Source organism: Pseudophryne corroboree, chromosome 6 (assembly GCF_028390025.1).
Source record: "Pseudophryne corroboree isolate aPseCor3 chromosome 6, aPseCor3.hap2, whole genome shotgun sequence".
Classification (NCBI taxonomy): domain Eukaryota; kingdom Metazoa; phylum Chordata; class Amphibia; order Anura; family Myobatrachidae; genus Pseudophryne; species Pseudophryne corroboree.
Window position 1 is genome coordinate 343049878 of NC_086449.1, and position 27726 is coordinate 343077603.

Below are 27726 nucleotides of genomic sequence, written 5' to 3' on the forward strand. Positions count from 1 at the left end.
CACCTGCCGTAATGTGTAAACGGGCAGCTCTACCTGCCGTAATGTGAAAAAGGAGTCTCTACCTGGAGTAATGTGTTAAATGGGGCTCTCCCTGGCGTAAGGTGTGACAGGGGCTCTACCTGGTGTAATGTGTGTAAGTGGCACTACTGTGCAGCATAATTTGAATATTGGAGAGTACTGTACAGCGTAATATGAATTGGTATTATTTGTGGCCATGCCCCTTCCCCATGAAGCCACACACCTATATTTTTGTTGCGCACCTCTGGCGCGCACTGGCTCTTTTTTGAATAGTGTGTGTGTGTGGGCGCAAAAGCTGTTTCTTGCACACAGCGCTAAAATGTCTAGTTACGGCACTAATAAACATTACTGATTTGTCATTTTGCATCATGTATTTCTAATGTTGGCAGAATTATAGTGTAGATGTTAAAAATTAAAATGAAGCACCAAAGACAAAAGGTAAACTTGCTGTATTTTTTATTAAATGGATACATGTTTATAGTAATGCAGGGTTTCTTCATTGTAACAAAAGCAAAAACAACTTGCATATTCAAGTAAGTACAAAGAATCTTTGACCTCCAGAGGACAGTTCCAGAAAAGTTCTGAAAAAGTATACAATACAAATCTACATATGGACAGGATGTTTATAGTGCAGCAAACTAGGCATATAGCCTTTATAGAGGCACAAAATGCAAAGAAAAAAAAGAAAAAAAATGTCCCACAGAATCAGTACCTGCTTGGAATACAGAGAGGCATAACTGGATTAAGAGAGTGGCGTCAGGGGCGGTCGTCCTGGGGCCCGCACACACTGCTGTTTGAAGTAACGTCTGCGGCTCCGGGCTGGTGGCTGTGTGTGCGTCAGCAGGTTACATGACTGGAATCACATGGTACGTAGCTGCTGCGTCCGACAATCAGTAGTGCTCTGCGTGTCAGATGCAGGGAGCTCATCGCTTAATATGCTGCTGTGTCCTGCACACTGTCACTATATAATGCAACATTGCTGCACTCTACTCTCTCCTGCATACGGCAAATGTAGGTGCTGCAGGAGGAGGCAGGCCCCAGTGCACACCAGTGTATTTGTGCAGGTCGAAGCAGGTGACCCATCCGTGCCAACAGCAATATCAGGACAAAATTATTATGTTATGTGACTCAGGCATGCAATAAGTAACTATGCCAAGGGACGTAACAGAAATCAGGCATACAAAACATCCTGCTGCTCCGGTGCGCTGTCCCGCACAGGCAGTGTGTGTGTGTATGCGTGCATGCACGGTGGGGGGTTGCTTTAGAAGTGGGGGCCCCCGCAAATTTGTTGCCCCTATGCCCCCACCACCCTTAACCTGGCTCTGCAGAGTGGTGGTACTGCAGTCCACACAAGGACTAATATCTGGAGTGAGGAATACATGGGACACAGAAGTTTAGTGGGATCATGGGACGGAGTCTGGTATAAATTATAGACAATGCATTCAGTTGCTGTACTGTTTGATAAATTTCTCAGATTTCTGCAGCACTAACGTTCGCTGTTGACAAGCACTCCGTGCCTCATCTAATGCTTTGAGCACCTCCTGAAATTAAAATAAAGAAAAACAGTAATTAAACATAAAAAAATAAAAAAAAATAGAAATATATAATATAATATTACAGTTATCATACAATTTATATAAATATACCACTTTTCACTTGAATAATGTAGGAGAACAATCATTATTCACTAAATCGCCTACATTTACTACCTTGTTTACAGGAGACCTCGAGGTATGGAAAATACCAGGTGGGCGGGGCTTAATGGCATAAATCAAGGCTGAAGGCGAATGCAGCAGCCATCTTCAAAACCTTCCAAAATCAGAACATTCCTTCCCCTAAGTGTTAACTGGGGTGGCAGGGCTTAAATGTGTGTCCTGACACCACACACACACAGCAGATGACACATGCATACAAGAGAACTTTCTGCTCTCTCGGGAAACAGGGAAGACACTAACTCAGGAGTCTCCTGGTCATTCTGAAAGAACTATGGTTATTCATAAAGTTTAGGCAACAGGTCTATTATATGTTTAGTTCCCATAATGTGCATAACCAAAACAATTATACATTTTAATAGAAATTACCAACAGATTATTCGTTTTTAAAAAATGACAAAAAAAGGACAATCAAGATATAAAATCCATAAAATGCAAATTCAGAGATTAAGATGAGTACTTTTAAGAAACCTGTCAAAATAACGGAATACCATAACAGTAACGTCAGCGCCGGCGGCTGTGCATGCCCGAACGGAGCAACACTTGATTGCTACATCAGGCGGCATCAAGTGGTTGCTGGCGGGCAAAACACTTAAATCCCCCCACAGAGGTGAGGAGCATTGTTACCCTTTTATTATAAAGGATGTAGATACCATAACTGTATTGGTTTACACACATGGCAAAAAATAAGATTTTACTTACCGATAAATCTATTTCTCGTAGTCCGTAGTGGATGCTGGGACTCCGTCAGGACCATGGGGAATAGCGGCTCCGCAGGAGACAGGGCACAAAATTTAAAAGTTTGACCACTAGGTGGTGTGTACTGGCTCCTCCCCCTATGACCCTCCTCCAAGCCTCAGTTAGGATACTGTGCCCGGACGAGCGTACACAATAAGGAAGGATTTTGAATCCCGGGTAAGACTCATACCAGCCACACCAATCACACCGTACAACTTGTGATCTGAACCCAGTTAACAGTATGACAAACGTAGGAGCCTCTGAACAGACGGCTCACAACAATAACAACCCGATTTTTTTGTAACAATAACTATGTACAAGTATTGCAGACAATCCGCACTTGGGATGGGCGCCCAGCATCCACTACGGACTACGAGAAATAGATTTATCGGTAAGTAAAATCTTATTTTCTCTGACGTCCTAGTGGATGCTGGGACTCCGTCAGGACCATGGGGATTATACCAAAGCTCCCAAACGGGCGGGAGAGTGCGGATGACTCTGCAGCACCGAATGAGAGAACTCCAGGTCCTCCTTAGCCAGGGTATCAAATTTGTAGAATTTTACAAACGTGTTCTCCCCTGACCACGTAGCTGCTCGGCAGAGTTGTAATGCCGAGACCCCTCGGGCAGCCGCCCAAGATGAGCCCACCTTCCTTGTGGAATGGGCCTTGACAGATTTAGGCTGTGGCAGGCTGCCACAGAATGTGCAAGTTGAATTGTGCTACAAATCCAACGAGCAATCGTCTGCTTAGAAGCAGGAGCACCCAGCTTGTTGGGTGCATACAGTATAAACAGCGAGTCAGATTTTCTGACTCCAGCCGTCCTTGAAATATATATTTTCAATGCTCTGACAACGTCCAGCAACTTGGAATCCTCCAAATCGCTAGTAGCCGCAGGCACCACAATAGGCTGGTTCAGGTGAAACGCTGAAACCACCTTAGGCAGAAAGTGAGGACGCGTCCGCAGTTCTGCCCTGTCCGAATGGAAAATCAGATATGGGCTTTTATACGATAAAGCCGCCAATTCTGACACTCTCCTGGCTGAAGCCAGGGCCAGTAGCATGGTTACTTTCCATGTAAGATATTTCAAATCCACCGATTTGAGTGGCTCAAACCAATGGGATTTGAGAAAATCCAAAACTACATTAAGATCCCACGGTGCCACTGGGGGCACAACCGGGGGCTGTATATGTAGTACTCCTTTTACAAAAGTCTGGACTTCAGGAACTGAAGCCAATTCTTTCTGGAAGAAAATCGACAGGGCCGAAATTTGAACCTTAATGGACCCTAATTTGAGGCCCATAGACAATCCTGTTTGCAGGAAATGTAGGAATCGACCCAGTGAAATTCCTCCGTCGGGGCCTTCCTGGCCTCACACCACGCAACATATTTTCTCCAAATGCGGTGATAATGTTGTGCAGTCACCTCCTTCCTGGCTTTTACCAGGGTAGGGATGACCTCTTCCGGAATGCCTTTTTCCCTTAGGATTCGGCGTTCAACCGCCATGCCGTCAAACGCAGCCGCGGTAAGTCTTGGAATAGACACGGTCCCTGCTGAAGCAGGTCCCGTCTTAGAGGTAGAGGCCACGGATCTTCCGTGAGCATCTCCTGAAGTTCCGGGTACCAAGTTCTTCTTGGCCAATCCGGAGCCACGAGTATCGTTCTTACTCCCCTTTGCCGTATAATTCTCAGTACTTTTGGTATGAGAGGCAGAGGAGGAAACACATACACTGACTGGTACACCCATGGTGTTACCAGAGCGTCTACAGCTATTGCCTGAGGGTCTCTTGACCTGGCGCAATACCTGTCCAGTTTTTTGTTGAGGCGGGACGCCATCATGTCCACCATTGGTCTTTCCCAATGGACCACAATCATGTGGAAGACTTCTGGATGAAGTCCCCACTCTCCCGGGTGCAGATCGTGTCTGCTTCCCAGTTGTCCACTCCCGGGATGAACACAGCTGACAGTGCTAACACATGATTTTCTGCCCAGCGGAGAATCCTTGCAGCTTCTGCCATTGCCCTCCTGCTTCTTGTGCCGCCCTGTCTGTTTACGTGGGCGACTGCCGTGATGTTGTCCGACTGAATCAACACCGGCTGACCCTGAAGCAGAGGTTTTGCCAGGCTTAGAGCATTGTAGATTGCTCTTAGCTCCAGTATATTTATGTGAAGAGACGTCTCCAGGCTTGACCACACGCCCTGGAAGTTTCTTCCCTGTGTGACCGCTCCCCAGCCTCTCAGGCTGGCATCCGTGGTCACTAGGACCCAGTTCTGTATGCCGAATCTGCGGCCCTCTAACAGATGAGCACTCTGCAACCACCATAGCAGAGACACTCTTGTCCTTGTGGACAATTTTATCCGCTGATGCATCTGCAGATGCGATCCGGACCATTTGTCCAGCAGATCCCACTGAAAAGTTCGTGCATGGAATCTGCCGAATGGAATCGCTTCGTAAGAAGCTACCATTTTTCCCAGGACTCTTGTGCATTGATGCACAGATACTTTTCCTGGTTTTAGGAGGTTCCTGATTAGATCGGATAACTCCCTGGCTTTCTCCTCCGGAAGAAATACCTTTTTCTGAACAGTGTCCAGAATCATCCCTAGGAACAACAGACGTGTCGTCGGGATCAGTTGGGATTTTGGAAAATTCAGAATCCACCCGTGTTGTTGGAGCACTACTTGGGTTAGTGCTACTCCGACCTCCAGCTGTTCTCTGGATCTTGCCCTTATCAGGAGATCGTCCAAGTAAGGGATAATTAAGACGCCTTCTCTTCGAAGAAGGATCATCATTTCGGCCATTACCTTGGTAAAGACCCGGGGTGCCGTGGACAATCTAAACGGCAGCGTCTGAAACTGATAATGACAGTTTTGGACCACGAACCTGAGGTACCCTTGGTGTGAAGGACAAATTGGAACATGAAGGTAAGCATCCTTGATGTCCAAGGACACCATAAAATCCCCTTCTTCCAGATTCGCTATCACTGCTCTGAGTGACTCCATCTTGAACTTGAATTTTTGTATGTACAGGTTCAGAGATTTTAGATTTAGAATCGGTCTTACCGAGCCGTCCGGCTTCGGTACCACAAATAGCGTGGAGTAATACCCCTGTCCCTGTTGTAGGAGGGGTACCTTGACTATCACCTGCTGAGAATACAGCTTGTGAATGGCCTCCAATACCGTCGCCCTGTCGGAGGGAGACGTTGGCAAAGCAGACTTTAGGAAACGGCGAGGAGGGGACTTCTCGAATTCCAACCTGTAACCCTGAGATACTACCTGCAGGATCCAGGGGTCCACCTGCGAGTGAGCCCACTGTGCGCTGAAATGTTTGAGGCGACCCCCCACCGCCCCTGAGTCTGCTTGTAAGGTCCCAGCGTCATGCTGACGCCTTTGTAGAAGCCGGGGAGGGCTTCTGCTCCTGGGAAGGAGCTGCTTGTTGCAGTCTCTTACCCTTTCCTTTGCCTCGGGGCAAATAGGAATGTCCTTTTGCTCGTTTGTTCTTATAGGAACGAAAGGACTGCGGCTGAAAAGCCTGCGGCTTTTTCTGCTGGGAGGTGACCTGGGGTAAAAAGGTGGATTTTCCGGCCGTTGCCGTGGCCACCAGATCCGATAGACCGACCCCAAATAATTCCTCCCCCTTATACGGCAATACTTCCATATGTCGTTTGGAATCCGCATCACCTGACCACTGGCGCGTCCATAAACTTCTTCTGGCAGATATGGACATCGCACTTACTCTTGATGCCAGAGTGCAAATATCTCTCTGTGCATCTCGCATATAAAGAAATGCATCCTTTAACTGCTCTATAGTCAGTAACATACTGTCCCTATCCAGGGTATCAATATTTTCAGACAGTGACTCCGACCAAGCCACGCCAGCACTGCACATCCAGGCTGAGGCGATTGCTGGTCTCAGTATAACACCCGTATGTGTGTATATACTTTTTAATGTATTCTCCAGCCTCCTACTAGCTGGATCCTTGAGGGCGGCCGTATCAGGAGACGGTAACGCCACTTGCTTTGATAAGCGTGTGAGCGCCTTATCCACCCTAGGAGGTGTTTCCCAGCGCGCCCTAACCTCTGGCGGGAAAGGGTATAATGCCAATAACTTCTTTGAAATTAGCAGTTTTCTATCTGGGGTAACCCACGCTTCATCACACACTTCATTCAGTTCCTCTGATTCAGGAAAAACTATCGGTAGTTTTTTCACACCCCACATAATACCCCTTTTTGTGGTACTTGCAGTATCAGAGATATGCAAAGCCTCCTTCATTGCCGTGATCATATAACGTGTGGCCCTACTGGAAAATACGTTTGTTTCTTCACCGTCGACACTGGATTCAGTGTCAGTGTCTGGGTCTGTGTCGACCGACTGAGGTAAAGGGCGTTTTACAGCCCCTGACGGTGTCTGAGACGCCTGGACAGGTACTAACTGGTTTGCCGGCTGTCTCATGTCGTCAACCGACTTTTGTAGCGTGCTGACACTATCCCGTAATTCCATAAACAAAGCCATCCATTCTGGTGTCGACTCCCTAGGGGGTGACATCACCATTACAGGCAATTGCTCCGCCTCCACGCCAACATCGTCCTCATACATGTCGACACACACGTACCGACACACAGCAGACACACAGGGAATGCTCTGATAGAAGACAGGACCCCACTAGCCCTTTGGGGAGACAGAGGGAGAGTTTGCCAGCACACACCCAAGCGCTATAAATATATATAGGGACAACCTTAATAAGTGTGTTCCCTTTATAGCAGCTCAAATATTATAAATATCGCCAATAAGTGCCCCCCCCTCTCTGTTTTTACCCTGTTTCTGTAGTGCAGTGCAGGGGAGAGTCCTGGGAGCCTTCCTCGCAGCGGAGCTGGGCAGGAAAATGGCGCTGTGTGCTGAGGAGAATAGGCCCCGCCCCCTTTTCGGCGGCTTCTTCTCCCGGTTTTTTTGGAACCTGGCAGGGGTTAAATACATCCATATAGCCCCAGGGGCTATATGTGATATATTTTAGCCAGAATAGGTATATTACATTGCTGCCCAGGGCGCCCCCCCCAGCGCCCTGCACCCTCAGTGACCGCTGGTGTGAAGTGTGTGGAGAGCAATGGCGCACAGCTGCAGTGCTGTGCGCTACCTCATGAAGACTGAGACGTCTTCTGCCGCCGGTTTCTGGACCTCTTCTCTATTCGGCATCTGCAAGGGGGTCGGCGGCGCGGCTCCGGTGACCCATCCAGGCTGTACCTGTGATCGTCCCTCTGGAGCTAGTGTCCAGTAGCCTAAGAAGCAAATCCATCCTGCACGCAGGTGAGTTCACTTCTTCTCCCCTAAGTCCCTCGTTGCAGTGAGCCTGTTGCCAGCAGGACTCACTGAAAATAAAAAACCTAACAAACTTTTTCTAAGCAGCTCTTTAGGAGAGCCACCTAGATTGCACCCTGCTCGGACGGGCACAAAAACCTAACTGAGGCTTGGAGGAGGGTCATAGGGGGAGGAGCCAGTACACACCACCTAGTGGTCAAACTTTTACATTTTGTGCCCTGTCTCCTGCGGAGCCGCTATTCCCCATGGTCCTGACGGAGTCCCAGCATCCACTAGGACGTCAGAGAAAAAATGAAAGCGAGGTTTATTGTACTAACCCGATGAATCCATTCAGGGGACACTGCTGACTATAGAGGGCACAGAAGTATTCACTAAATATAAACTACAAACCTGTTTGTAATCTAGCTCCTCCCATCTACTGTATACCTCCATCTCCATAAATAGGAGCTCATTTTCTAAATGACCGAAGCAAAAAAAAAAAGTGGGAAAACAGAGCGTCCCCAATTGGATTCAATATAGGTAAATGTCTCTTTCTACCACCTTGGGGGCACGTCCAAAAGCTGCCTCTAGGGAATGGTACGCTCTGGTATTGCTAACGACTTCTGTCCAAGTCAGGCATCTTTTTCGATACAGACATGAAATCTGCAGAATTGGTAAAGGTATGGACAGAACACCGTATATTCTTGCCTGACACATCTGTATGACTGAGGCACCATGCCATGGTGCACAGGAGTTGGACAAGGCTCTAAGGATAATTGAGGGGGATGAGAGCAGGTATATAGTACTCAGGCCAGTGCCTTTATATGGCTAGATGTTATCAAAGGAACTGAATTTTAACATCACCTTGGACTACAACGTAGGAATGGTGTGCAGGTCAGGTACGACCTAGTGAAGACCACATTCCAAAACTCAACTAGCTGAGGCAATAGCCAGCAAAAAACAGACACAACAGAGACTCCACCTGTTTCTAAATTCCCACTCTGTCGCAGTTAAAGGCTTGGTTTCAAATAGTGTATAGCCCAGCCATGTGCTGCCAAGAAGAGATGCTCCTTAGACCCCTTAAAATCTGTCATAGCTGACATAACCTTGGGCAGTGCTTTTAAAAAATAATGAGATGAGTCTATGTTCCAGAATTCAGGAATTATAAAGGAATAAAAGAACGAACCAGCGACTGTAGGTACTGGATAGCACCTTGAATGGCACATCTCCTGCTTCCATCCCTTGGAAGGGTCATCGTAAGAACAGTCTGGCCCGAAAATGTCCCAAGTAATCTCTGACCCACAATTTGAAGATCTTATTCCTTGATCTGAAATATCAAGACATGAACTCTCATCATCGATTTTGTGTATGGGAGAAACCCCATCATGTGGTCTGTTTTTACAGATTTAGGAACCAGTTGCATGCCTTGCCAAGCCTAAGTACCACGTCGTGATTTCCAAACAATTAAAAGAAAAGACCACTCAAAGGAACCGAGTCGGACCTAGCAGCAATGGAGCAATGTTTTCTTTTGCGCAAGTGGCCAGATTCCATACACACAGTAGCAGTCACACTTATGACAGAGGTGCAAGGGAGAATCATGGTCTCATAAATGTTCTGAAAATATACTGGGTGTTCCTGGTTGGTGGCTATGCTGACAACCCAGAGGTGGTCCATCTTATGGGAGTGCCGCTTATAGTGGCTGGGTATAGAGACGAAAAATAGTTACATGGAGGCCATATTCAGAGAGATATTCTACACCTGCCATATGAGTATCTCAGTCCTTCCGCATGCAGACACTTGGATGTAACACCAGGGAAGGACTTGTAGCAGTATTAGCGTAAAGTTGCATATGCAATACCATCAGAAGACGAAAAAACGGATGCTACAGCAACAGACTCAGAATCAGGACCAAAGATGCACCATTCATTTTCTCTAATGAAAGGATCAAAATTTCTGGCTTGTTGGTTAGGAAACCTCGATTCAGAGGAAAGAACTGCTTCCTGTTGCCTGAGAGATAAACTTGTTCATATCTGAGCTCAAGAGGACAGTCTACTCAAATACATCCAGGATCTAAGCCAGAAAGTGCATCTAAGCGTAGACTCTGGATCACCTGCGACATGTGTCAAGACCCATGGAATCTCTCCCTCATTTGCTTCCGAGTAGGGGAAGTTGACCAGAAACTTCTGTGGAAACTCTAAATCTCCCATATGGTCTCTGTTGTGCCTTACCCAAGATTTCTGTCAACTGCAGGGAGGACGGAAAGAAATTGTGCATCTCTTTTGTGTTTTTTGAACAAGGAAATGTCCAGTACCTAATGTTCTGACCGAACCCTGAGGACTTATTGTATGGCTAGCACCAATTACTCATCCCAATTTTAATTGGTGTAGTCATATAAACTAAATCCTCTTGAGAAGATGGGTTGAAGTCAGAATCCTTTAAGATGTAACCTAGGTCAAGGGGGAAAAAAATGGAAGGGGCGTTTATTTCTCTACATAGAACATGTAGCACACGAGGTCCGCGATGGAATAAGCTACATGCTTTTCCCATGCCTGCTACATCATCTTGGTTGCACATGCCCCCTTCCTCCCTTGATTGGCCTTGACCTTGCTACTAAAGTTTCACAAGCTGCACATCAGCATCTGGTCCTGATCTTCCATATACTGTACCAATTTAACATTTCATTTTGAACATGTGAAATGCCCAGAAACTAAATAAATACAGTAACCAACATCAATAAAAATAAAGAGAATATAGTGATAGAGCACAATATCTACATGGAATTATTACTCAATAACAACAAAATGGGATAAGTACAGTGACAAAACTCAGTAGCTAAATAAAACTCTGTACACAACATCAATAAAATGGAAAGAGTGCCACGACAGAACCCAACAGCTAGATACTCTGTACTCAACATCAAGAAAATGGAGAAAGTACAGTAACAGAACTCAGGAGCTAAATAAAATCAGTACTAAATAAAGTGGAGAGGGTACAGTGAAAGAGCACAGTACATCAGTGGCTCTCAAACTGTGTGCCATGCCACCCTGGGGTGCCTTAGGGCACTTGCAGGGGTGCCTTGGACTGGTGGTCCAGGGCCAATTCAAATTATATATGATCAATGTAATAGGCAAAACCAGTGAAATAGGTGGACAAACAGAAGCAAATCTTGTCCCTCACCACACAATTGCACCTAAGGACAATTTAAATTAATATTTATTTCAAAATTTCTCAATAAGAAACATTTAGCCTAGGGGTGCTGTGAAGAAAATTCTGATACTCTTGGGCGCTGTGATTCAAAAAAGTTTGGGAACCACTGCAGTACGTAATGGAGGAAAAATGTGTTCTACAGTCAGAAGTACAGAGGAACAATTTATGACATTACTGAGAAACAAAAGTCAGTGATTTCTAGAGTCTTTCCAAGCAGCAAAAGCCCACCAATGAGAAGGCGTTGCCAGTAGGGAAAAGCACTTTTCCCCATGTCAAGCAAGACCCTGTTCCTTGGGACAGATTCCCCTTATCCCAGTTAGACCCTATACTCCTGACTACTTTTCCTGGTCACCTGAGGAATTATTTTCTTCAGGCTTGCTACAGGGAAGACCTCTAACCACAGTATCTCAGCAAGCATGAAAGAGAGCAAAACTTATCACTGGTACAGCCAGAATAGAGATGTCCGGGGGCGTGGTCTAGCAAGGCATGGTGTAGGACGTGGGTCCCTGAGCTCCCTAACCCATTTATCCTGACTTTTATCCTGCTGGTGGGTGTGATTGCTAAAAAAAATAAGATTTTACTTACCAGTAAATCTATTTCTCGTAGTCCGTAGTGGATGCTGGAGACTCCGTAAGGACCATGGGGAATAGACGGGCTCCGCAGGAGACGGGGCACTTCAAGAAAGAATTTGGATACTGGTGTGCTCTGGCTCCTCCCTCTATGTCCCTCCTTCAGACCTCAGTTAAAGAAACTGTGCCCGGAAGAGCTGACAGTACAAGGAAAGGATTTTGGAATCCAGGGCAAGACTCATACCAGTCACACCAATCACACCGTATAACATGTGATAAACTTACCCAGTTAACAGTATGAACAACAACGGAGCATCAGATCAACCCTGATGCAGCCAACATAACCCTTATTTAAGCAATAACTATATACAAGCATTGCGGAAAAAATTCCGCACTTGGGACGGGCGCCCAGCATCCACTACGGACTACGAGAAATAGATTTACCTGTAAGTAAAAATAAGAATTTACTCACCGGTAATTCTATTTCTCGTAGTCCGTAGTGGATGCTGGGTACTCCGTAAGGACCATGGGGAATAGACGGGCTCCGCAGGAGACTGGGCACTCTTTAAAGAAAGATTAGGTACTATATCTGGTGTGCACTGGCTCCTCCCTCTATGCCCCTCCTCCAGACCTCAGTTAGGGAAACTGTGCCCGGAAGAGCTGACACTACAAGGAAAGGATTTGGAATCCAGGGTAAGACTCATACCAGCCACACCAATCACACCGTACAACTCGTGATAACTATACCCAGTTAACAGTATGAATAACAAATGAGCCTCACTGAACAGATGGCTCACAACAATAACCCTTTAGTTAAGCAATAACTATATACAAGTATTGCAGACAATCCGCACTTGGGACGGGCTCCCAGCATCCACTACGGACTACGAGAAATAGAATTACCGGTGAGTAAATTCTTATTTTCTCTGACGTCCTTGGGAGTTGGGAGTCTTAAGCAAAAATGATAATGACATAGCGGACACACTAAATGAGTTTTTTTCAACAGTATTCACTAGAGAGGACCCAATTCAGGGACTGACACACAATCTCAATAATGAGAATATCACACTGATAGGTACTTATTTAAGCGAGGAAGTAGTCTTTGACCGATTAAAACATTTAAAGATTAATAAATCACCAGGGCCCGATGGTATTCATCCAAGGGTTCTAATGGAGCTTCACTCTGAACTGGCAAAACCGCTATCTTTGATCTTTGAGGATTCAGTTATATCAGGTATGGTTCCCAAAGACTGGCGTATAGCGGAAGTAGTGCCTATATTCAAGAAGGGAAGTAAAGCTGAACCAGGTAATTATAGACCAGTTAGTCTTACATCTATAGTGGGGAAAGTATTGGAAGGTATTCTAAGAGATAGTATTCAGAAGTTCCTTGAAACCAATAAGGTCATTAAAAGGAATCAACATGGGTTTATGAAGGACAGATCCTGTCAAACCAACTTACTTGGCTTTTATGAAACAGTAAGCGCAAACCTAGATCAGGGTAAAGACGTGGATGTAATCTTTTTAGACTTTGCCAAAGCGTTCGATACTGTACCACACATGAGACTTATCTACAAGCTACAAGAATCAGGGCTAGGAAGCACAATATGCACTTGGGTCAAAAACTGGTTAGATAATAGGAAGCAGCGCGTTGTGGTTAATGGATCTTTTTCAACTTGGACTGAAGTGCTAAGTGGTGTGCCGCAAGGCTCAGTATTAGGACCGCTAATGATCCCAAATTGTGTAAGGCTATAAATACAGAGGAGGATGCCGAGTCTCTTCAGAACGACTTGGTTAAATTAGAAGCATGGGCAGCCAAATGGAGAATGCGCTTCAACACAGACAAGTGTAAGGTAATGCACTGTGGTAACAAGAACAAAAATTACTCCTACCTACTAAATGGGGTAAAATTAGGGGATTCTGTACTGGAAAAGGACTTAGGTGTCCTCATAGATAGCAAGCTAAGCAGTAGTACCCAAAATAGGACTGCAGCAAAGAAGGCTAATAAGATATTAGCATGCATAAAACGGGGTATTGATGCTAGGGACGAGAGTATTATACTCCCGTTATATAAATCACTAGTGAGGCCACACCTTGAATACTGTGTACAATTCTGGGCACCGTACTACAAAAAGGATATCCTGGAGCTTGAAAAGGTACAGAGGAGGGCGACCAAACTAATTAAGGGCATGGAGACGATGGAATACAAGGAAAGGCTTGAAAGACCAGGCATGTTTACATTGGAAAAGCGGAGACTAAGAGGGGATATGATCAACATCTACAAATATATAAGGGGACAATACACAGAGCTTGCGCGGGACCTGTTTTTGGTTAGATCAACACAGAGGACTCGTGGACACTCGCTCAGGTTAGAGGAGAGGAGATTCCGCACAATACGGCGTAAAGGCTTTTTCACGGTAAGGACAATACGTGTTTGGAATTCCCTGCCCGAGGGAGTTGTAATGGCGGAATCTGTCAACACCTTTAAGAATGGGTTAGATAAATTCCTATTGGATAAGGATATCCAGGGGTATGGTGCATAGTCATGCATTATAGTTACTATAAATAGGGATAAAATGCAATGGCTGACAGCAGCATCAGTCAGAAATTTTAGTCAAATCATCATGCATAGGACACCACAAATAGGTTGAACTCGATGGACAATTGTCTTTTTTCAACCTCAGATACTATGTTACTATGTCCTAGTGGATGCTGGGTACTCCGTAAGGACCATGGGGATTATACCAAAGCTCCCAAACGGGCGGGAGAGTGCGGATGACTCTGCAGCACCGAATGAGCAAACTCAAGGTCCTCCTCAGCTAGGGTATCAAACTTGTAGAATTTTGCAAACGTGTTTGATCCCGACCAGGTAGCAGCTCGGCAAAGTTGTAAAGCCGAGACCCCTCGGGCAGCCGCCCAAGAAGAGCCCACCTTCCTCGTGGAATGGGCTTTGACTGATTTAGGATGCGGCAGTCCAGCCACAGAATGTGCAAGTTGAATCGTGCAACAGATCCAGCGAGCAATAGTCTGCTTAGAAGCAGGAGCACCCAGCTTGTTGGGTGCATGCAGGATAAACAGAGAGTCAGTCTTTCTGACTCTAGCCGTCCTGGAAACATAGATTTTCAGGGCCCGGACTACGTCCAGCAACTTGGAAGCCTCCAAGTCCCGCGTAGCCGCAGGCACCACAATAGGTTGGTTCAAATGAAACGCTGATACCACCTTAGGGAGAAATTGGGGACGAGTCCTCAATTCTGCCCTGTCCATATGGAAGATCAGATAGGGGCTTTTACATGACAAAGCCGCCAATTCTGACACCCGCCTAGCCGAAGCCAAGGCCAAAAGCATGACCACTTTCCACATGAGATATTTCAACTCCACGGTCTGAAGTGGCTCAAACCAATGTGATTTTAGGAAATCCAACACAACGTTGAGATCCCAAGGTGCCACTGGGGGCACAAAAAGGGGCTGAATATGCAGCACTCCCTTAACAAACGTTTGAACTTCAGGCAGTGAAGCCAGTTCTTTTTGAAAGAAAATAGACAGGGCCGAAATCTGGACTTTAATGGATCCCAATTTTAGGCCCATAGTCACTCCTGACTGTAGGAAGTGCAGAAATCGACCCAGCTGAAATTCTTCTGTTGGGGCCTTCATAGCCTCACACCAAGCAACATATTTTCGCCATATGCGGTGATAATGTTTTGCTGTCACATCCTTCCTAGCTTTTATCAGCGTAGGAATGACTTCAACCGGAATGCCCTTTTCCATCAGGATCCGGTGTTCAACCGCCATGCCGTCAAACGCAGCCGCGGTAAGTCTTGGAACAAACAGGGCCCCTGCTGTAGCAGGTCCTGTCTGAGAGGCAGAGGCCAAGGGTCCTCTGAGATCATTTCTTGTAGTTCCGGGTACCAAGTCCTTCTTGGCCAATCCGGAACGATGAGTATAGTTCTTACTCCTCTCTTATTATCCTCAGTACCTTTGGTATTAGAGGAAGAGGAGGGAACACATAAACCGACTGGTACACCCACGGTGTCACTAGAGCGTCCACAGCTATCGCCTGAGGGTCCCTTGACCTGGCGCAATATCTTTTTAGCTTTTTGTTGAGGCGGGACGCCATCATGTCCACCTGTGGCCTTTCCCAACGATTTACAATCAGCTGGAAGACTTCTGGATGAAGTCCCCACTCTCCCGGGTGGAGGTCGTGCCTGCTGAGGAAGTCTGCTTCCCAGTTGTCCACTCCCGGAATGAACACTGCTGACAGTGCTATCACGTGATTTTCCGCCCATCGGAGAATCCTTGTGGCTTCTGCCATCGCCATCCTGCTTCTTGTGCCGCCCTGTCGGTTTACATGGGCGACCGCCGTGATGTTGTCTGACTGAATCAGCACCGGCTGGTTTTGAAGCAGGGGTCTTGCCTGACTTAGGGCATTGTAAATGGCCCTTAGTTCCAGAATATTTATGTGTAGGGAAGCTTCCTGACTCGACCATTGTCCTTGGAAGTTTCTTCCCTGAGTGACTGCCCCCCAACCTCGGAGGCTTGCATCCGTGGTCACCAGGACCCAGTCCTGTATGCCGAACCTGCGGCCCTCGAGTAGATGAGCACTCTGCAGCCACCACAGCAGAGACACCCTGGCCCTCGGGGACAGGGTGATCAGCCGATGCATCTGAAGATGCGATCCGGACCACTTGTCCAACAGATCCCACTGAAAGATCCGTGCATGGAATCTGCCGAATGGAATTGCCTCGTAAGAGGCTACCATCTTTCCCAGGACTCGCGTGCAGTGATGCACCGACACCTGTTTCGGTTTTAGGAGGTCTCTGACCAGAGATGACAACTCCTTGGCCTTCTCCTCCGGGAGAAACACCTTCTTCTGTTCTGTGTCCAGAATCATACCCAGGAACAGCAGACGCGTCGTAGGAACCAGCTGCGACTTCGGGATATTCAGAATCCAGCCGTGCTGTTGTAGCACTTCCTGAGATAGTGCTACTCCGACCAACAACTGCTCCCTGGACCTCGCCTTTACAAGGAGATCGTCCAAGTACGGGATAATTATAACTCCCTTCTTTCGAAGGAGTATCATCATTTCGGCCATTACTTTGGTCAATACCCTCGGTGCCGTGGACAGACCAAACGGCAACGTCTGGAATTGGTAATGGCAGTCCTGTACCACAAAACGGAGGTACACCTGGTGAGGTGGGTAAATGGGGACATGTAGGTAAGCATCCTTGATGTCCAGTGATACCATGTAATCCCCCTCTTCCAGACTTGCAATAACCGCCCTGAGCGATTCCATTTTGAACTTGAACTTTCTTATATAAGTGTTCAAGGATTTCAAATTTAGAATGGGTCTCACCGAACCGTCTGGTTTCGGTACCACAAACATTGTGGAATAGTAACCCCGTCCCTGTTGAAGGAGGGGAACTTTTATTATCACCTGCTGGAGGTACAGCTTGTGAATTGCCGCCAGCACTACCTCCCTGTCCTGGGGAGTAGCTGGCAAGGCTGATTTGAGGTAACGGCGAGGGGGAGACGTCTCGAATTCCAGCTTGTATCCCTGAGATACCACTTGTAGAACCCAGAGATCCACCTGTGAGCGAACCCACCGGTCGCTGAAGTTCCGGAGACGGGCCCCCACCGCACCTGGCTCCACCAGTGGAGCCCCAGCGTCATGCGGTGGACTTAGTGGAAGCAGGGGAGGATTTTTGTTCTTGGGAACTGGCTGTATGGTGCAGCTTTTTCCCTCTACCCCTGCCTCTGGGCAGAAAGGACGCGCCTTTAACCCGCTTGCCTTTCTGGGGCCGAAAGGACTGTACCTGATAATACGGTGCTTTCTTAGGCTGTGAGGGAACCTGAGGTAAAAATGTCGACTTCCCAGCTGTTGCTGTGGAAACGAGGTCCGAGAGACCGTCCCCAAACAATTCCTCACCCTTGTAAGGCAAAACCTCCATGTGCCTTTTAGAATCCGCATCACCTGTCCACTGCCGAGTCCATAAAACTCTCCTGGCAGAAATGGACATTGCATTAATTCTAGATGCCAGCCGGCAAATATCCCTCTGTGCATCTCTCATATATAAGACGACGTCTTTAATATGCTCTATGGTTAGCAAAATCGTATCCCTGTCGAGGGTATCAATATTTTCTGACAGGGTATCGGACCAAGCTGCTGCAGCACTACACATCCAAGCTGAAGCAATTGCAGGTCTCAGTATAGTACCTGAGTGTGTATATACAGACTTCAGGATAGCCTCCTGCTTTCTATCCGCAGGCTCCTTTAAGGCGGCCGTATCCTGAGACGGCAGTGCCACCTTTTTTGACAAGCGTGTGAGCGCCTTATCCACCCTCAGGGATGTCTCCCAACGTAACCTGTCCTCTGGCGGGAAAGGGTACGCCATCAGTAACTTTTTAGAAATCACTAGTTTCTTATCGGGGGAAGCCCACGCTTCTTCACACACTTCATTCAACTCATCTGATGGGGGAAAAACCACTGGTTGCTTTTTCTCCCCAAACATAATACCCTTTTTAGTGGTACCTGGGTTAATGTCAGAAATGTGCAACACATTTTTCATTGCCGTAATCATGCAACGGATGGCTCTAGTGAAATGTACATTTGTCTCGTCCTCGTCGACACTGGAGTCAGACTCTGTGTCGACATCTGTGTCTGCCATCTGAGGTAGCGGGCGTTTTTGAGCCCCTGATGGCCTTTGAGACGCCTGGGCAGGCACTGGCTGAGAAGCCGGCTGTCCCACAGCTGTTATGTCATCGAACCTTTTATGCAAGGAGTTGACACTGTCGTGTAAAACCTTCCACATATCCATCCACTCTGGTGTCGACCCCGCAGGGTGACATCACATTTATCGGCACCTGCTCCGCCTCCACATAAGCCTCCTGATCAAACATGTCGACACAGCCGTACCGACACACCGCACACACACAGGGAATGCTCTGACTGAGGACAGGACCCCACAAAGTCCTTTGGGGAGACAGAGAGAGAGTATGCCAGCACACACCACAGCGCGATATAATCAGGGATTTACACTAACACAAAGTGATTTTTCCCTATAGCTGCTTTACATATACAGTTTGCGCCTAAATTTAGTGCCCCCCCTCTCTTTTTTACCCTTTGAGCCTGGAAACTGCAGGGGAGAGCCTGGGGAGCTGTCTTCCAGCGGAGCTGTGAAGAGGAAATGGCGCCAGTGTGCTGAGGGAGATAGCCCCGCCCCTTTCTCGGCGGACTTCTCCCGCTCTTATATCTATATTATGGCGGGGGATTTTTGCACATATATAGTTTATTAGACTACATTATGTGCTGTTCGCCAATGTAAGGTACTCTAATTGCAGCCCAGGGCGCCCCCCCCCCCCCAGCGCCCTGCACCCATCAGTGACCGGAGTATGTGGTGTGCATAGGGAGCAATGGCGCACAGCTGCAGTGCTGTGCGCTACCTTAATGAAGACCGGAGTCTTCAGCCGCCGATTTCCAGGATGTTCTTCTTGCTTCTGGCTCTGCAAGTGGGACGGCGGCGCGGCTCCGGGACCGGACGACCGAGGCTGGGTCTGTGTTCGATCCCTCTGGAGCTAATGGTGTCCAGTAGCCTAGAAGCCCAAGCTAGCTGCAAGCAGGTAGGTTCGCTTCTCTCCCCTAAGTCCCTCGTAGCAGTGAGTCTGTTGCCAGCAGATCTCACTGAAAATAAAAAACCTAACAAATACTTTCTTTACTAGAAGCTCAGGAGAGCCCCTAGTGTGCAACCAGCTCGAGCCGGGCACAGATTCTAACTGAGGTCTGGAGGAGGGGCATAGAGGGAGGAGCCAGTGCACACCAGATATAGTACCTAATCTTTCTTTAAAGAGTGCCCAGTCTCCTGCGGAGCCCGTCTATTCCCCATGGTCCTTACGGAGTACCCAGCATCCACTAGGACGTCAGAGAAATCTTATTTTCTCTAACGTCCTAGTGGATGCTGGGGACTCCGTAAGGACCATGGGGATTATACCAAAGCTCCCAAACGGGCGGGAGAGTGCGGATGACTCTGCAGCACCGAATGAGCAAACACAAGGTCCTCCTCAGCCAGGGTATCAAACTTGTAGAACTTTGCAAAAGTGTTTGAACCCAACCAAGTAGCTGCTCGGCAAAGCTGTAATGCCGAGACCCCTTGGGTAGCCGCCCAAGAAGAGCCCACCTTCCTTGTGGAATGGGCTTTTACTGATTTTGGCAGCGGCAATCCCGCCGCAGAATGAGCCTGCTGAATCGTGTTACAGATCCAGCGAGCAATAGTTTGCTTTGAAGCAGGAGCACCCAGCTTGTTGGGTGCATACAGGATAAATAGTGACTCAGTTTTCCTGACTCTAGCCGTTCTGGCTACAAAAACCTTCAAAGCCCTGACCACATCTAGTAACTCGGAATCCTCCAAGTCACGAGTAGCCACAGGCACCACAATAGGTTGGTTCATATGAAAAGATGACACCACTTTTGGCAGAAATTGCGGACGGGTCCGCAATTCCGCCCTGTCCATATGGAAAACCAGATAGGGGCTTTTATGTGACAAAGCCGCTAATTCTGACACACGCCTAGCCGAAGTCAAGGCTAATAGCATGACCACCTTCCACGTGAGAAATTTTAACTCCACGGTTTTAAGTGGCTCAAACCAGTGTGACTTCAGGAAACTCAACACCACGTTAAGATCCCAAGGTGCCACTGGAGGCACAAAAGGGGGCTGAATATGCAGCACTCCCTTCACAAACGTCTGAACTTCAGGAAGAGAAGCCAGTTCTTTTTGAAAGAAAATGGATAGGGCCAAAATCTGGACCTTAATGGAACCCAATTTTAGGCCCAAAGTCACTCCCGACTGTAGGAAGTGAAGGAAACGGCCCAGCTGGAATTCCTCCGTAGGGGCATTCCTGGCCTCACACCAAGCAACATATTTTCGCCATATACGGTGATAATGTATAGCCGTCACGTCCTTCCTAGCCTTTATCAGCGTAGGAATAACCTCCTCCGGAATGCCTTTTTCTGCTAGGATCCGGCGTTCAACCGCCATGCCGTCAAACGCAGCCGCGGTAAGTCTTGGAACAGACAGGGCCCCTGTTGCAACAAGTCCTGTCTTAGAGGCAGAGGCCATGGGTCCTCTGTGAGCATTTCTTGCAGCTCTGGATACCAAGTCCTTCTTGGCCAATCCGGAACAATGAGTATTGTTCTCACTCCTCTTCTTCTTATGATTCTCAGCACCTTGGGTATGAGAGGAAGAGGAGGAAATACATAGACCGATTGGAACACCCACGGTGTCACTAGAGCGTCTACAGCTATCGCCTGAGGGTCTCTTGACCTGGCGCAATACCTCTGTAGCTTTTTGTTGAGGCGCGATGCCATCATGTCTACTTGTGGCAGTTCCCACCGACTTGCAATCTGCGTGAAGACTTCTTGATGAAGTCCCCACTCTCCCGGGTGGAGGTCGTGCCTGCTGAGGAAGTCTGCTTCCCAGTTGTCCACTCCCGGAATGAACACTGCTGACAGTGCAGTTACGTGATTCTCCGCCCAGCGAAGAATTCTGGTGGCTTTCGCCATCGCCACCCTGCTCCTTGTGCCGCCTTGGCGGTTTACATGAGCCACTGCGGTGATGTTGTCTGACTGAATCAGCACCGGTCGTTCGCGAAGCAGGGTCTCCGCTTGTCGTAGGGCGTTGTATATTGCCCTCAGTTCCAGGATGTTTATGTGAAGACAAGTCTCCTGACTTGACCACAGACCTTGTAAATTTCTTCCCTGTGTGACTGCTCCCCACCCTCGGAGGCTTGCGTCCGTGGTCACCAGGACCCAGTCCTGAATGCCGAATCTGCTGCCCTCGAGAAGGTGAGCACTCTGCAGCCACCACAGGAGAGACACCCTGGCCCTGGGGGACAGGGTGATCAGCCGATGCATCAGTAGATGTGATCCGGACCACTTGTCCAACAGATCCCACTGAAAGGTCCTCGCATGGAACCTGCCGAAGGGAATGGCCTCGTATGATGCCACCATCTTTCCCAGGACTCGCGTGCAGTGATGCACCGACACCTGTCTTGGTTTTAATAGGTCTCTGACCAGTGTCATGAGCTCCTGAGCCTTCTCCATCGGGAGATAAACCCTCTTCTGGTCTGTGTCCAGAATCATGCCCAGGAATGGCAGACGAGTCGTAGGAATCAACTGCGACTTTGGAATATTTAGAATCCAGCCGTGCTGCTGTAACACTTCCCGAGAGCATGCTACGCTGATCAGCAACTGCTCTCTGGACCTCGCCTTTATGAGGAGATCGTCCAAGTATGGGATAATTGTGACCCCTTGCTTTCGCAGGAGCACCATCATCTCCGCCATTACCTTGGTAAATATTCTCGGTGCCGTGGAGAGACCAAACGGCAACGTCTGGAATTGGTAATGGCAATCCTGTACGACAAATCTGAGGTACGCCTGATGAGGTGGATAAATGGGGACATGAAGGTAAGCATCCTTTATGTCCAGAGACACCATAAAATCCCCCCCTTCCAGGCTTGCGATGACCGCTCTGAGCGATTCCATCTTGAACTTGAACCTTTTCAGGTATATGTTCAGGGATTTTAAATTCAATATGGGTCTGACCGAACCGTCCGGTTTCGGTACCACAAACATGGTTGAATAGTAACCCCTTCCCTGATGAAGGAGGGGAACCTTTACCACCACCTGCTGAAGATACAATTTGTGAATTGCAGCTAACACTATTTCCCTCTCTAAGGGGGAAGCTGGCAGGGCCGATTTGAGTTAACGGTGAGGGGGCATCTCTTCGAATTCCAGCTTGTATCCCTGAGACACAATCTCTATAGCCCAGGGATCCACCTGGGAGTGAACCCACTTGTAGCTGAAAATTCGGAGACGCGCCCCCACCTGGCCTAGCTCCGCCTGTGGAGCGCCAGCGTCATGCGGTGGATTTAGTGGAAGCCGGGGAGGACTTCTGTTCCTGGGAACTAGCTGTATTGTGCAGCTTCTTTCCTCTACCCCTGCCTCTGGCAAGAAAGGACGCACCTCGGATTTTCTTGCCTCTTTGTGATCGAAAGGACTGCATTTGGTAATACGGTGCTTTCTTAGGTTGTGAGGGAATATATGGCAAAAAATTTGACTTTACAGCCGTAGCTGTGGAGACCAGGTCTGAGAGACCGTCCCCAAACAATTCCTCACCCTTGTAAGGTAAAACCTCCATGTGCCTTTTTGAGTCGGCATCGCCTGTCCATTGCCGAGTCCACAGGACCCTTCTGGCAGAAATCGACATTGCATTTATTCTAGAGCCCAGTAGGCTAATGTCTCTTTGGGCATCTCTCATATATAGGACAGGGTCTTTTATATGCCCCAGGGTCAGTACTATAGTATCCTTGTCCAAGGTATCAAGTTCCTCAGATAAGGTATCTATCCATGCTGCTACCGCACTACACATCCAGGCCGACGCAATCGCCGGCCTTAGTAGGGTACCTGAATGTGTATAAATGGACTTCAGGATACCCTCCTGCTTTCTATCCGCAGCATCTTTTAGGGTGGCCGTATCCTGTGACGGCAGGGCTACCCCCTTGGATAAGCGTGTTAAAGCTTTGTCTACCCTAGGGGAGGATTCCCAGCGTAACCTGTCCGTTGGCGAGAAAGGATACGCCATAAGCATCCGTTTGGAAATCTGCAGTTTTCTATCTGTAGATTCCCAAGCCTTTTCACATAACTCATTTAACTCATGTGAAGGGTCACCTCTTGCCTTTTTTCCCCATACATATAAACCCTCTTGTCAGGGACTGGGGTTTCCTCTGTGATGTGCAACACATCCTTCATTGCTATAATCATGTAACGGATGGCTTTAGCCATTTTAGGCTGTAACCTTTTATGCAAGGAAGTAACATTATCATTTAAAACCTTCCACATATCCATCCAATCGGGTGTCGGCACCGTCGGCAGCGACCCCACATTCATTTGCTCCCGCTCTGCTTCCACATAGCCTTCCTCGTCAAACATGCCGACACAAGCGTACCGACACACCACACACACAGGGGATGCTCTTTTGAAGACAGTTCCCCCACAAGGCCCTTTGGAGAGACAGAGAGAGAGTATGCCAGCACACACCCCAGCGCTATATGTCCCAGGAGTCACACAGTAACTTAGTGTTAACCCAGTAGCTGCTGTATATATTGTTTTTGCGCCTCTCTTTTTACCCTCTTCTACCGTGATTCTGCAGGGGAGAGCCTGGGGAGCTTCCTCTCAGCGGAGCTGTGGAGAGAAAATGGCGCTGGTGAGTGCTGAGGAAGAAGCCCCGCCCCCTCAGCGACGGGCTTCTGTCCCGCGTTTATGTGTAAAAATATGGCGGGGGCCCATGCATATATACAGTGCCCAACTGTATATATGCTGCTTTTTTGCCAAGAGGTTCTTAATTGCTGCCCAGGGCGCCCCCCCCCCCCTGCGCCCTGCACCCTACAGTGACCGGAGTGTGTGGGTTAGTGTGGGAGCAATGGCGCACAGCTGCAGTGCTGTGCGCTACCTCATATGAAGACTGGAGTCTTCTGCCGCCGATTTTGACGTCTTCTTGCTTCAGACACCGGCTTCTGACTTCTGGCTCTGCGAGGGGGACGGCGGCGCGGCTCCGGGATCGGACGACCAAGGGTGCGATCCTGTGTACGATCCCTCTGGAGCTAATGGTGTCCAGTAGCCTAAGAAGCAGGACCTATCTTCGGTGAGTAGGGCTGCTTCTCTCCCCTCAGTCCCACGTAGCAGAGAGTCTGTTGCCAGCAGATCTCTCTGAAAATAAAAAAAAACTAACAAAATACATTCTTTCTAGCAAGCTCAGGAGAGCTCACTAAGTAGCACCCAGCTCGTCCGGGCACAGATTCAAACTGAGGTCTGGAGGAGGGACATAGAGGGAGGAGCCAGAGCACACCAGTATCCAAATTCTTTCTTGAAGTGCCCTGTCTCCTGCGGAGCCCGTCTATTCCCCATGGTCCTTACGGAGTCCCCAGCATCCACTAGGACGTTAGAGAAATACCCTGACCCGTCTATGAGGTGCCCTGGACCCCCTGCTGAGTTGTGTAGGGGTCTGCTGTCCATCCTGACCTCTATTTTTTCACTGCTGTGTGAGAGACTGCGCCATCTTGGAAACGGAGCGCTGTGTCCCGGCCTCCTCTACTGTACTCCCAGGTGCCCGGCCTCTGCTGACCGCAGAGCCTCCACCTCGGGTCCCCTCCTCGCGGCCCGCTAACTAACCTGCCTCTCCGCTTTGCCCGCTCCTGTTGCCCAGAATTCCGGAGGTGCCGCCCTCCATCTTCTTCAGGTGACTGTGCGGCTGTTTGCCCCCCTGCCCTCCCGCCCCTTCATTCCACTGCTGCGGCCAGCTATGTGAGAGACCCTGCTCCCCTCTCCTCCTGCTTATTGCCTGTTGGGCTGTTCTCCAGCTCCCGCTGTAGGCCCTGCTGACACGGGAGGTGGGTGGCTGCCATTTTGAGTGAGGAGCTATCTGTGAAGGTGGCAGCTGCAGTGATCTCCTCTCCCTGCCTATGCCCTCCCTGGCTGGCTCTCCTTGACAATTATTTGGGGTACCTGCTGTACATCTGTGTGCTGTGGGGGTCTCGTTTGAAGGCTGGACCCCCCACATTCTGCATGCTCCTGCCATGTGACTTTGCCTGTGCTGATGCTGCTCCTCTCTGGAACTGAGCCTTTCATTTATCTATGTTATTGTTTTATCTCCTGCAACCCCGGGGACTGTTGATATTCTATATGTGTTATCTCCACCTTCTCATGGCACGGTGATACTACGTGTCCTCAACTACACCTACTGCACCACTGTTAGTCCTCTGCTGTGGTAATTTCTGCTTTAACGTTTTACCTACGTTTTTCTTCTGTGTATGCCTCATGGTCCGTAGACGAGGCAATTCTGCTGCGGCACGTCTAGCGAAATTTGCCTGCAGCAACTCTGACTTGGCTTCTTCTGCATCTTCATCCCCCTTAAATACGGACTCTGCTCCCCCCGCCCCTACTATGGCCGGCTCTCCTGAGGCCACCATGACGCAGCTCCTCCAAGCCATTACTGACTCAGAGAAATGGCTTACGAACAAAGTCGCTGTGGTGCACGTCGACATTTATTTTATCCGACAGGATATGCAGAAACTCCAGGAAAGAGTTAGAGAAACAGAGAATCGCATCTCCACGTCCCTACCAGACTGTCTACCCTGGAATCCAAAACGTCAACTCAAGTTGACCGATATTTAGGGGCGTCTAAGAATAAACAATGTCCACTTTGTGGGACTCCCTGAAAAGGCCGAAAGGACGAACCCTGAACTTTTCCTTGATACTTGGCTCCTGTCAGTCTTCGGCAAACATTTCTTTACTCCACAGTTTGCGGTGGAACGGGCCCATTGGGTCCCTACCCGCCCTCTTCCCCTGGTGCAGAACCCAGAACTTTTATTGCTAAACTTCTCCATTATAAGGACAGGGATGCTATACTCCATCTCGCCCGCCTACGGGGACCGCTGGAGCATGAGCGTGTTCGGGTGGCGGTGTTCCAGGATTTTTCAGCGGAGGTCCAGAAATCCCGTTCTCAATTTTTCCAGGTGGAGAGGAGACTCCATGAACTTCAGCTACAGTACTCAATGCTATTTCCTGCTTGTCTCAGAGTGGTCACTGGTAACCGCATGCACTTCTTTGACCCCCTCAGGCTGCTTCGGCCTGGATTGATTTACAGCCAATGTCGCGTGCCGGCCCTCCGTGACTTTGCACTTCTACATAAGTATTTGTTCTCATTGCTCTAATGTTTATATGCTGTTTGACTGTTTTTCTACTGATATGTTGGGCATTGCTATTGTGTGATTTTTCCGCCAACATATATGTTTTTCTCGGGTTGGGAGTTCCATGTTCTGTAGGCTATAGTATTGGTTGCCCCCTTAACTCTAATTCTATTTAGTAATTTTTTTTTATAGTTCGGACTCCCTTTTTTCTGGGGTCCTCCCACAATGTTAGGGTCTAAGTGTACCTTTGTTTGGGTGGGTATGCGGGGTGGGGGTGGTTGGGGTATATTGTTTTCTTTCTAAACTGTTTTGGGTGTTTGTTTGATTACGCATTTCTAATACACGTTTGTATATGCGCATATAATTCCTTTGTATGGAGGGGGTACTCCTCTTCCATGCTCTCTGCGTATTTAGATACTATTATTCTACCGGTGTTATGTTCTGATTCTTTTCAGGCTCTGCAGGCCCCTTTTACGTTGATTGAGGTAGAGACTGCTATTCATTCCTTCCCTAATAATACGGCCCCAGGTGTGGATGGTCTCCCTATTGAATTGTATAAGACTCATAGATTTTTATGTCCCCAAACTTTTGCTGATTTTTAACTCCCTGTCTATGGCAGAAGCATTGATGGTGCTGATTCCGAAGCCGGGCAAAGATCCTCTGTCACCGGGCTCGTACCGTCCTATCTCCCTGCTGTCAACTGATATCAAAATTCTGGCGAAACTACTGGCGCTCCGCCTCAATGCTGTGGTGCTTGAGCTGGTACATGCGGATCAAACCAGCTTTATGCCGGATAGGTGCACTGCTCTTAATTTACGACGTTTATTTACTTATTTACAGTTGGCTGGCGGGGGGATGGACGGTGCGATTGTGGTATCCCTGGATGCTGCACGTGTTTTCGATTCTGTAGAGTGGCTATACCTCTGGGAGGTTTTGACTCGGTTTGGGATTGGCCCCAAATTTCTTGCATGGGTTAAATTATTGTACTCTTGCCCTGTCATTGGCGTGTGCTGTTAGAGCTACCTCTGCTATAAAAGGGTTTCAGGTGGCCAGGCGGGAGGAAAAAATAGGCCTGTATGCAGACAATATGATTCTTTATCAGATATGTCGGGCTCCCTGCCTGCCCTTCTTACCCTTGTGGAAGACTTTGGCTTCTATTCTGGTGTGCACATTAACTGGGACAAGTCCGTGGTGTTCCCTTTGCTTTCCTCCACTGTGCGACCCCTGGACTATGATTTCCCTCTATGATGGTGTACACAGTTTAAATATTTAGGCATCCAGGTGTCTCATTCCCCTGCTGACTTTTTTGACTTAAATTTGTCTCCTCTGATTCTTAGTCTGCGTGCTAAGACTTGTATCTGGCAGAAGCTTCCCTTATCGGTCACGGGCCGTGTACATTTCATCAAGATGATTGTTCAGCCAAAGCTTATATATATATATATATATATATATACATACTTCAGAAT

General features: G+C 48.2%; 1 protein-coding gene across 2 annotated transcripts in view; it reads right to left on the bottom strand.

Annotated features, from left to right (window-relative positions):
* Window positions 1–457: 457 nt before the first annotated feature.
* Window positions 458–27726, bottom strand: part of VPS13C (vacuolar protein sorting 13 homolog C) — a 950377-nt gene continuing 923108 nt past the window's right edge. For both annotated transcript variants that reach the window (XM_063926503.1, XM_063926502.1), the window contains one exon: window positions 458–1559. In XM_063926503.1, the coding sequence (XP_063782573.1) occupies window positions 1461–1559 (99 nt within the window). In that variant the 3' untranslated portion in view covers window positions 458–1460. The remainder of the gene's footprint in view (window positions 1560–27726) is intronic.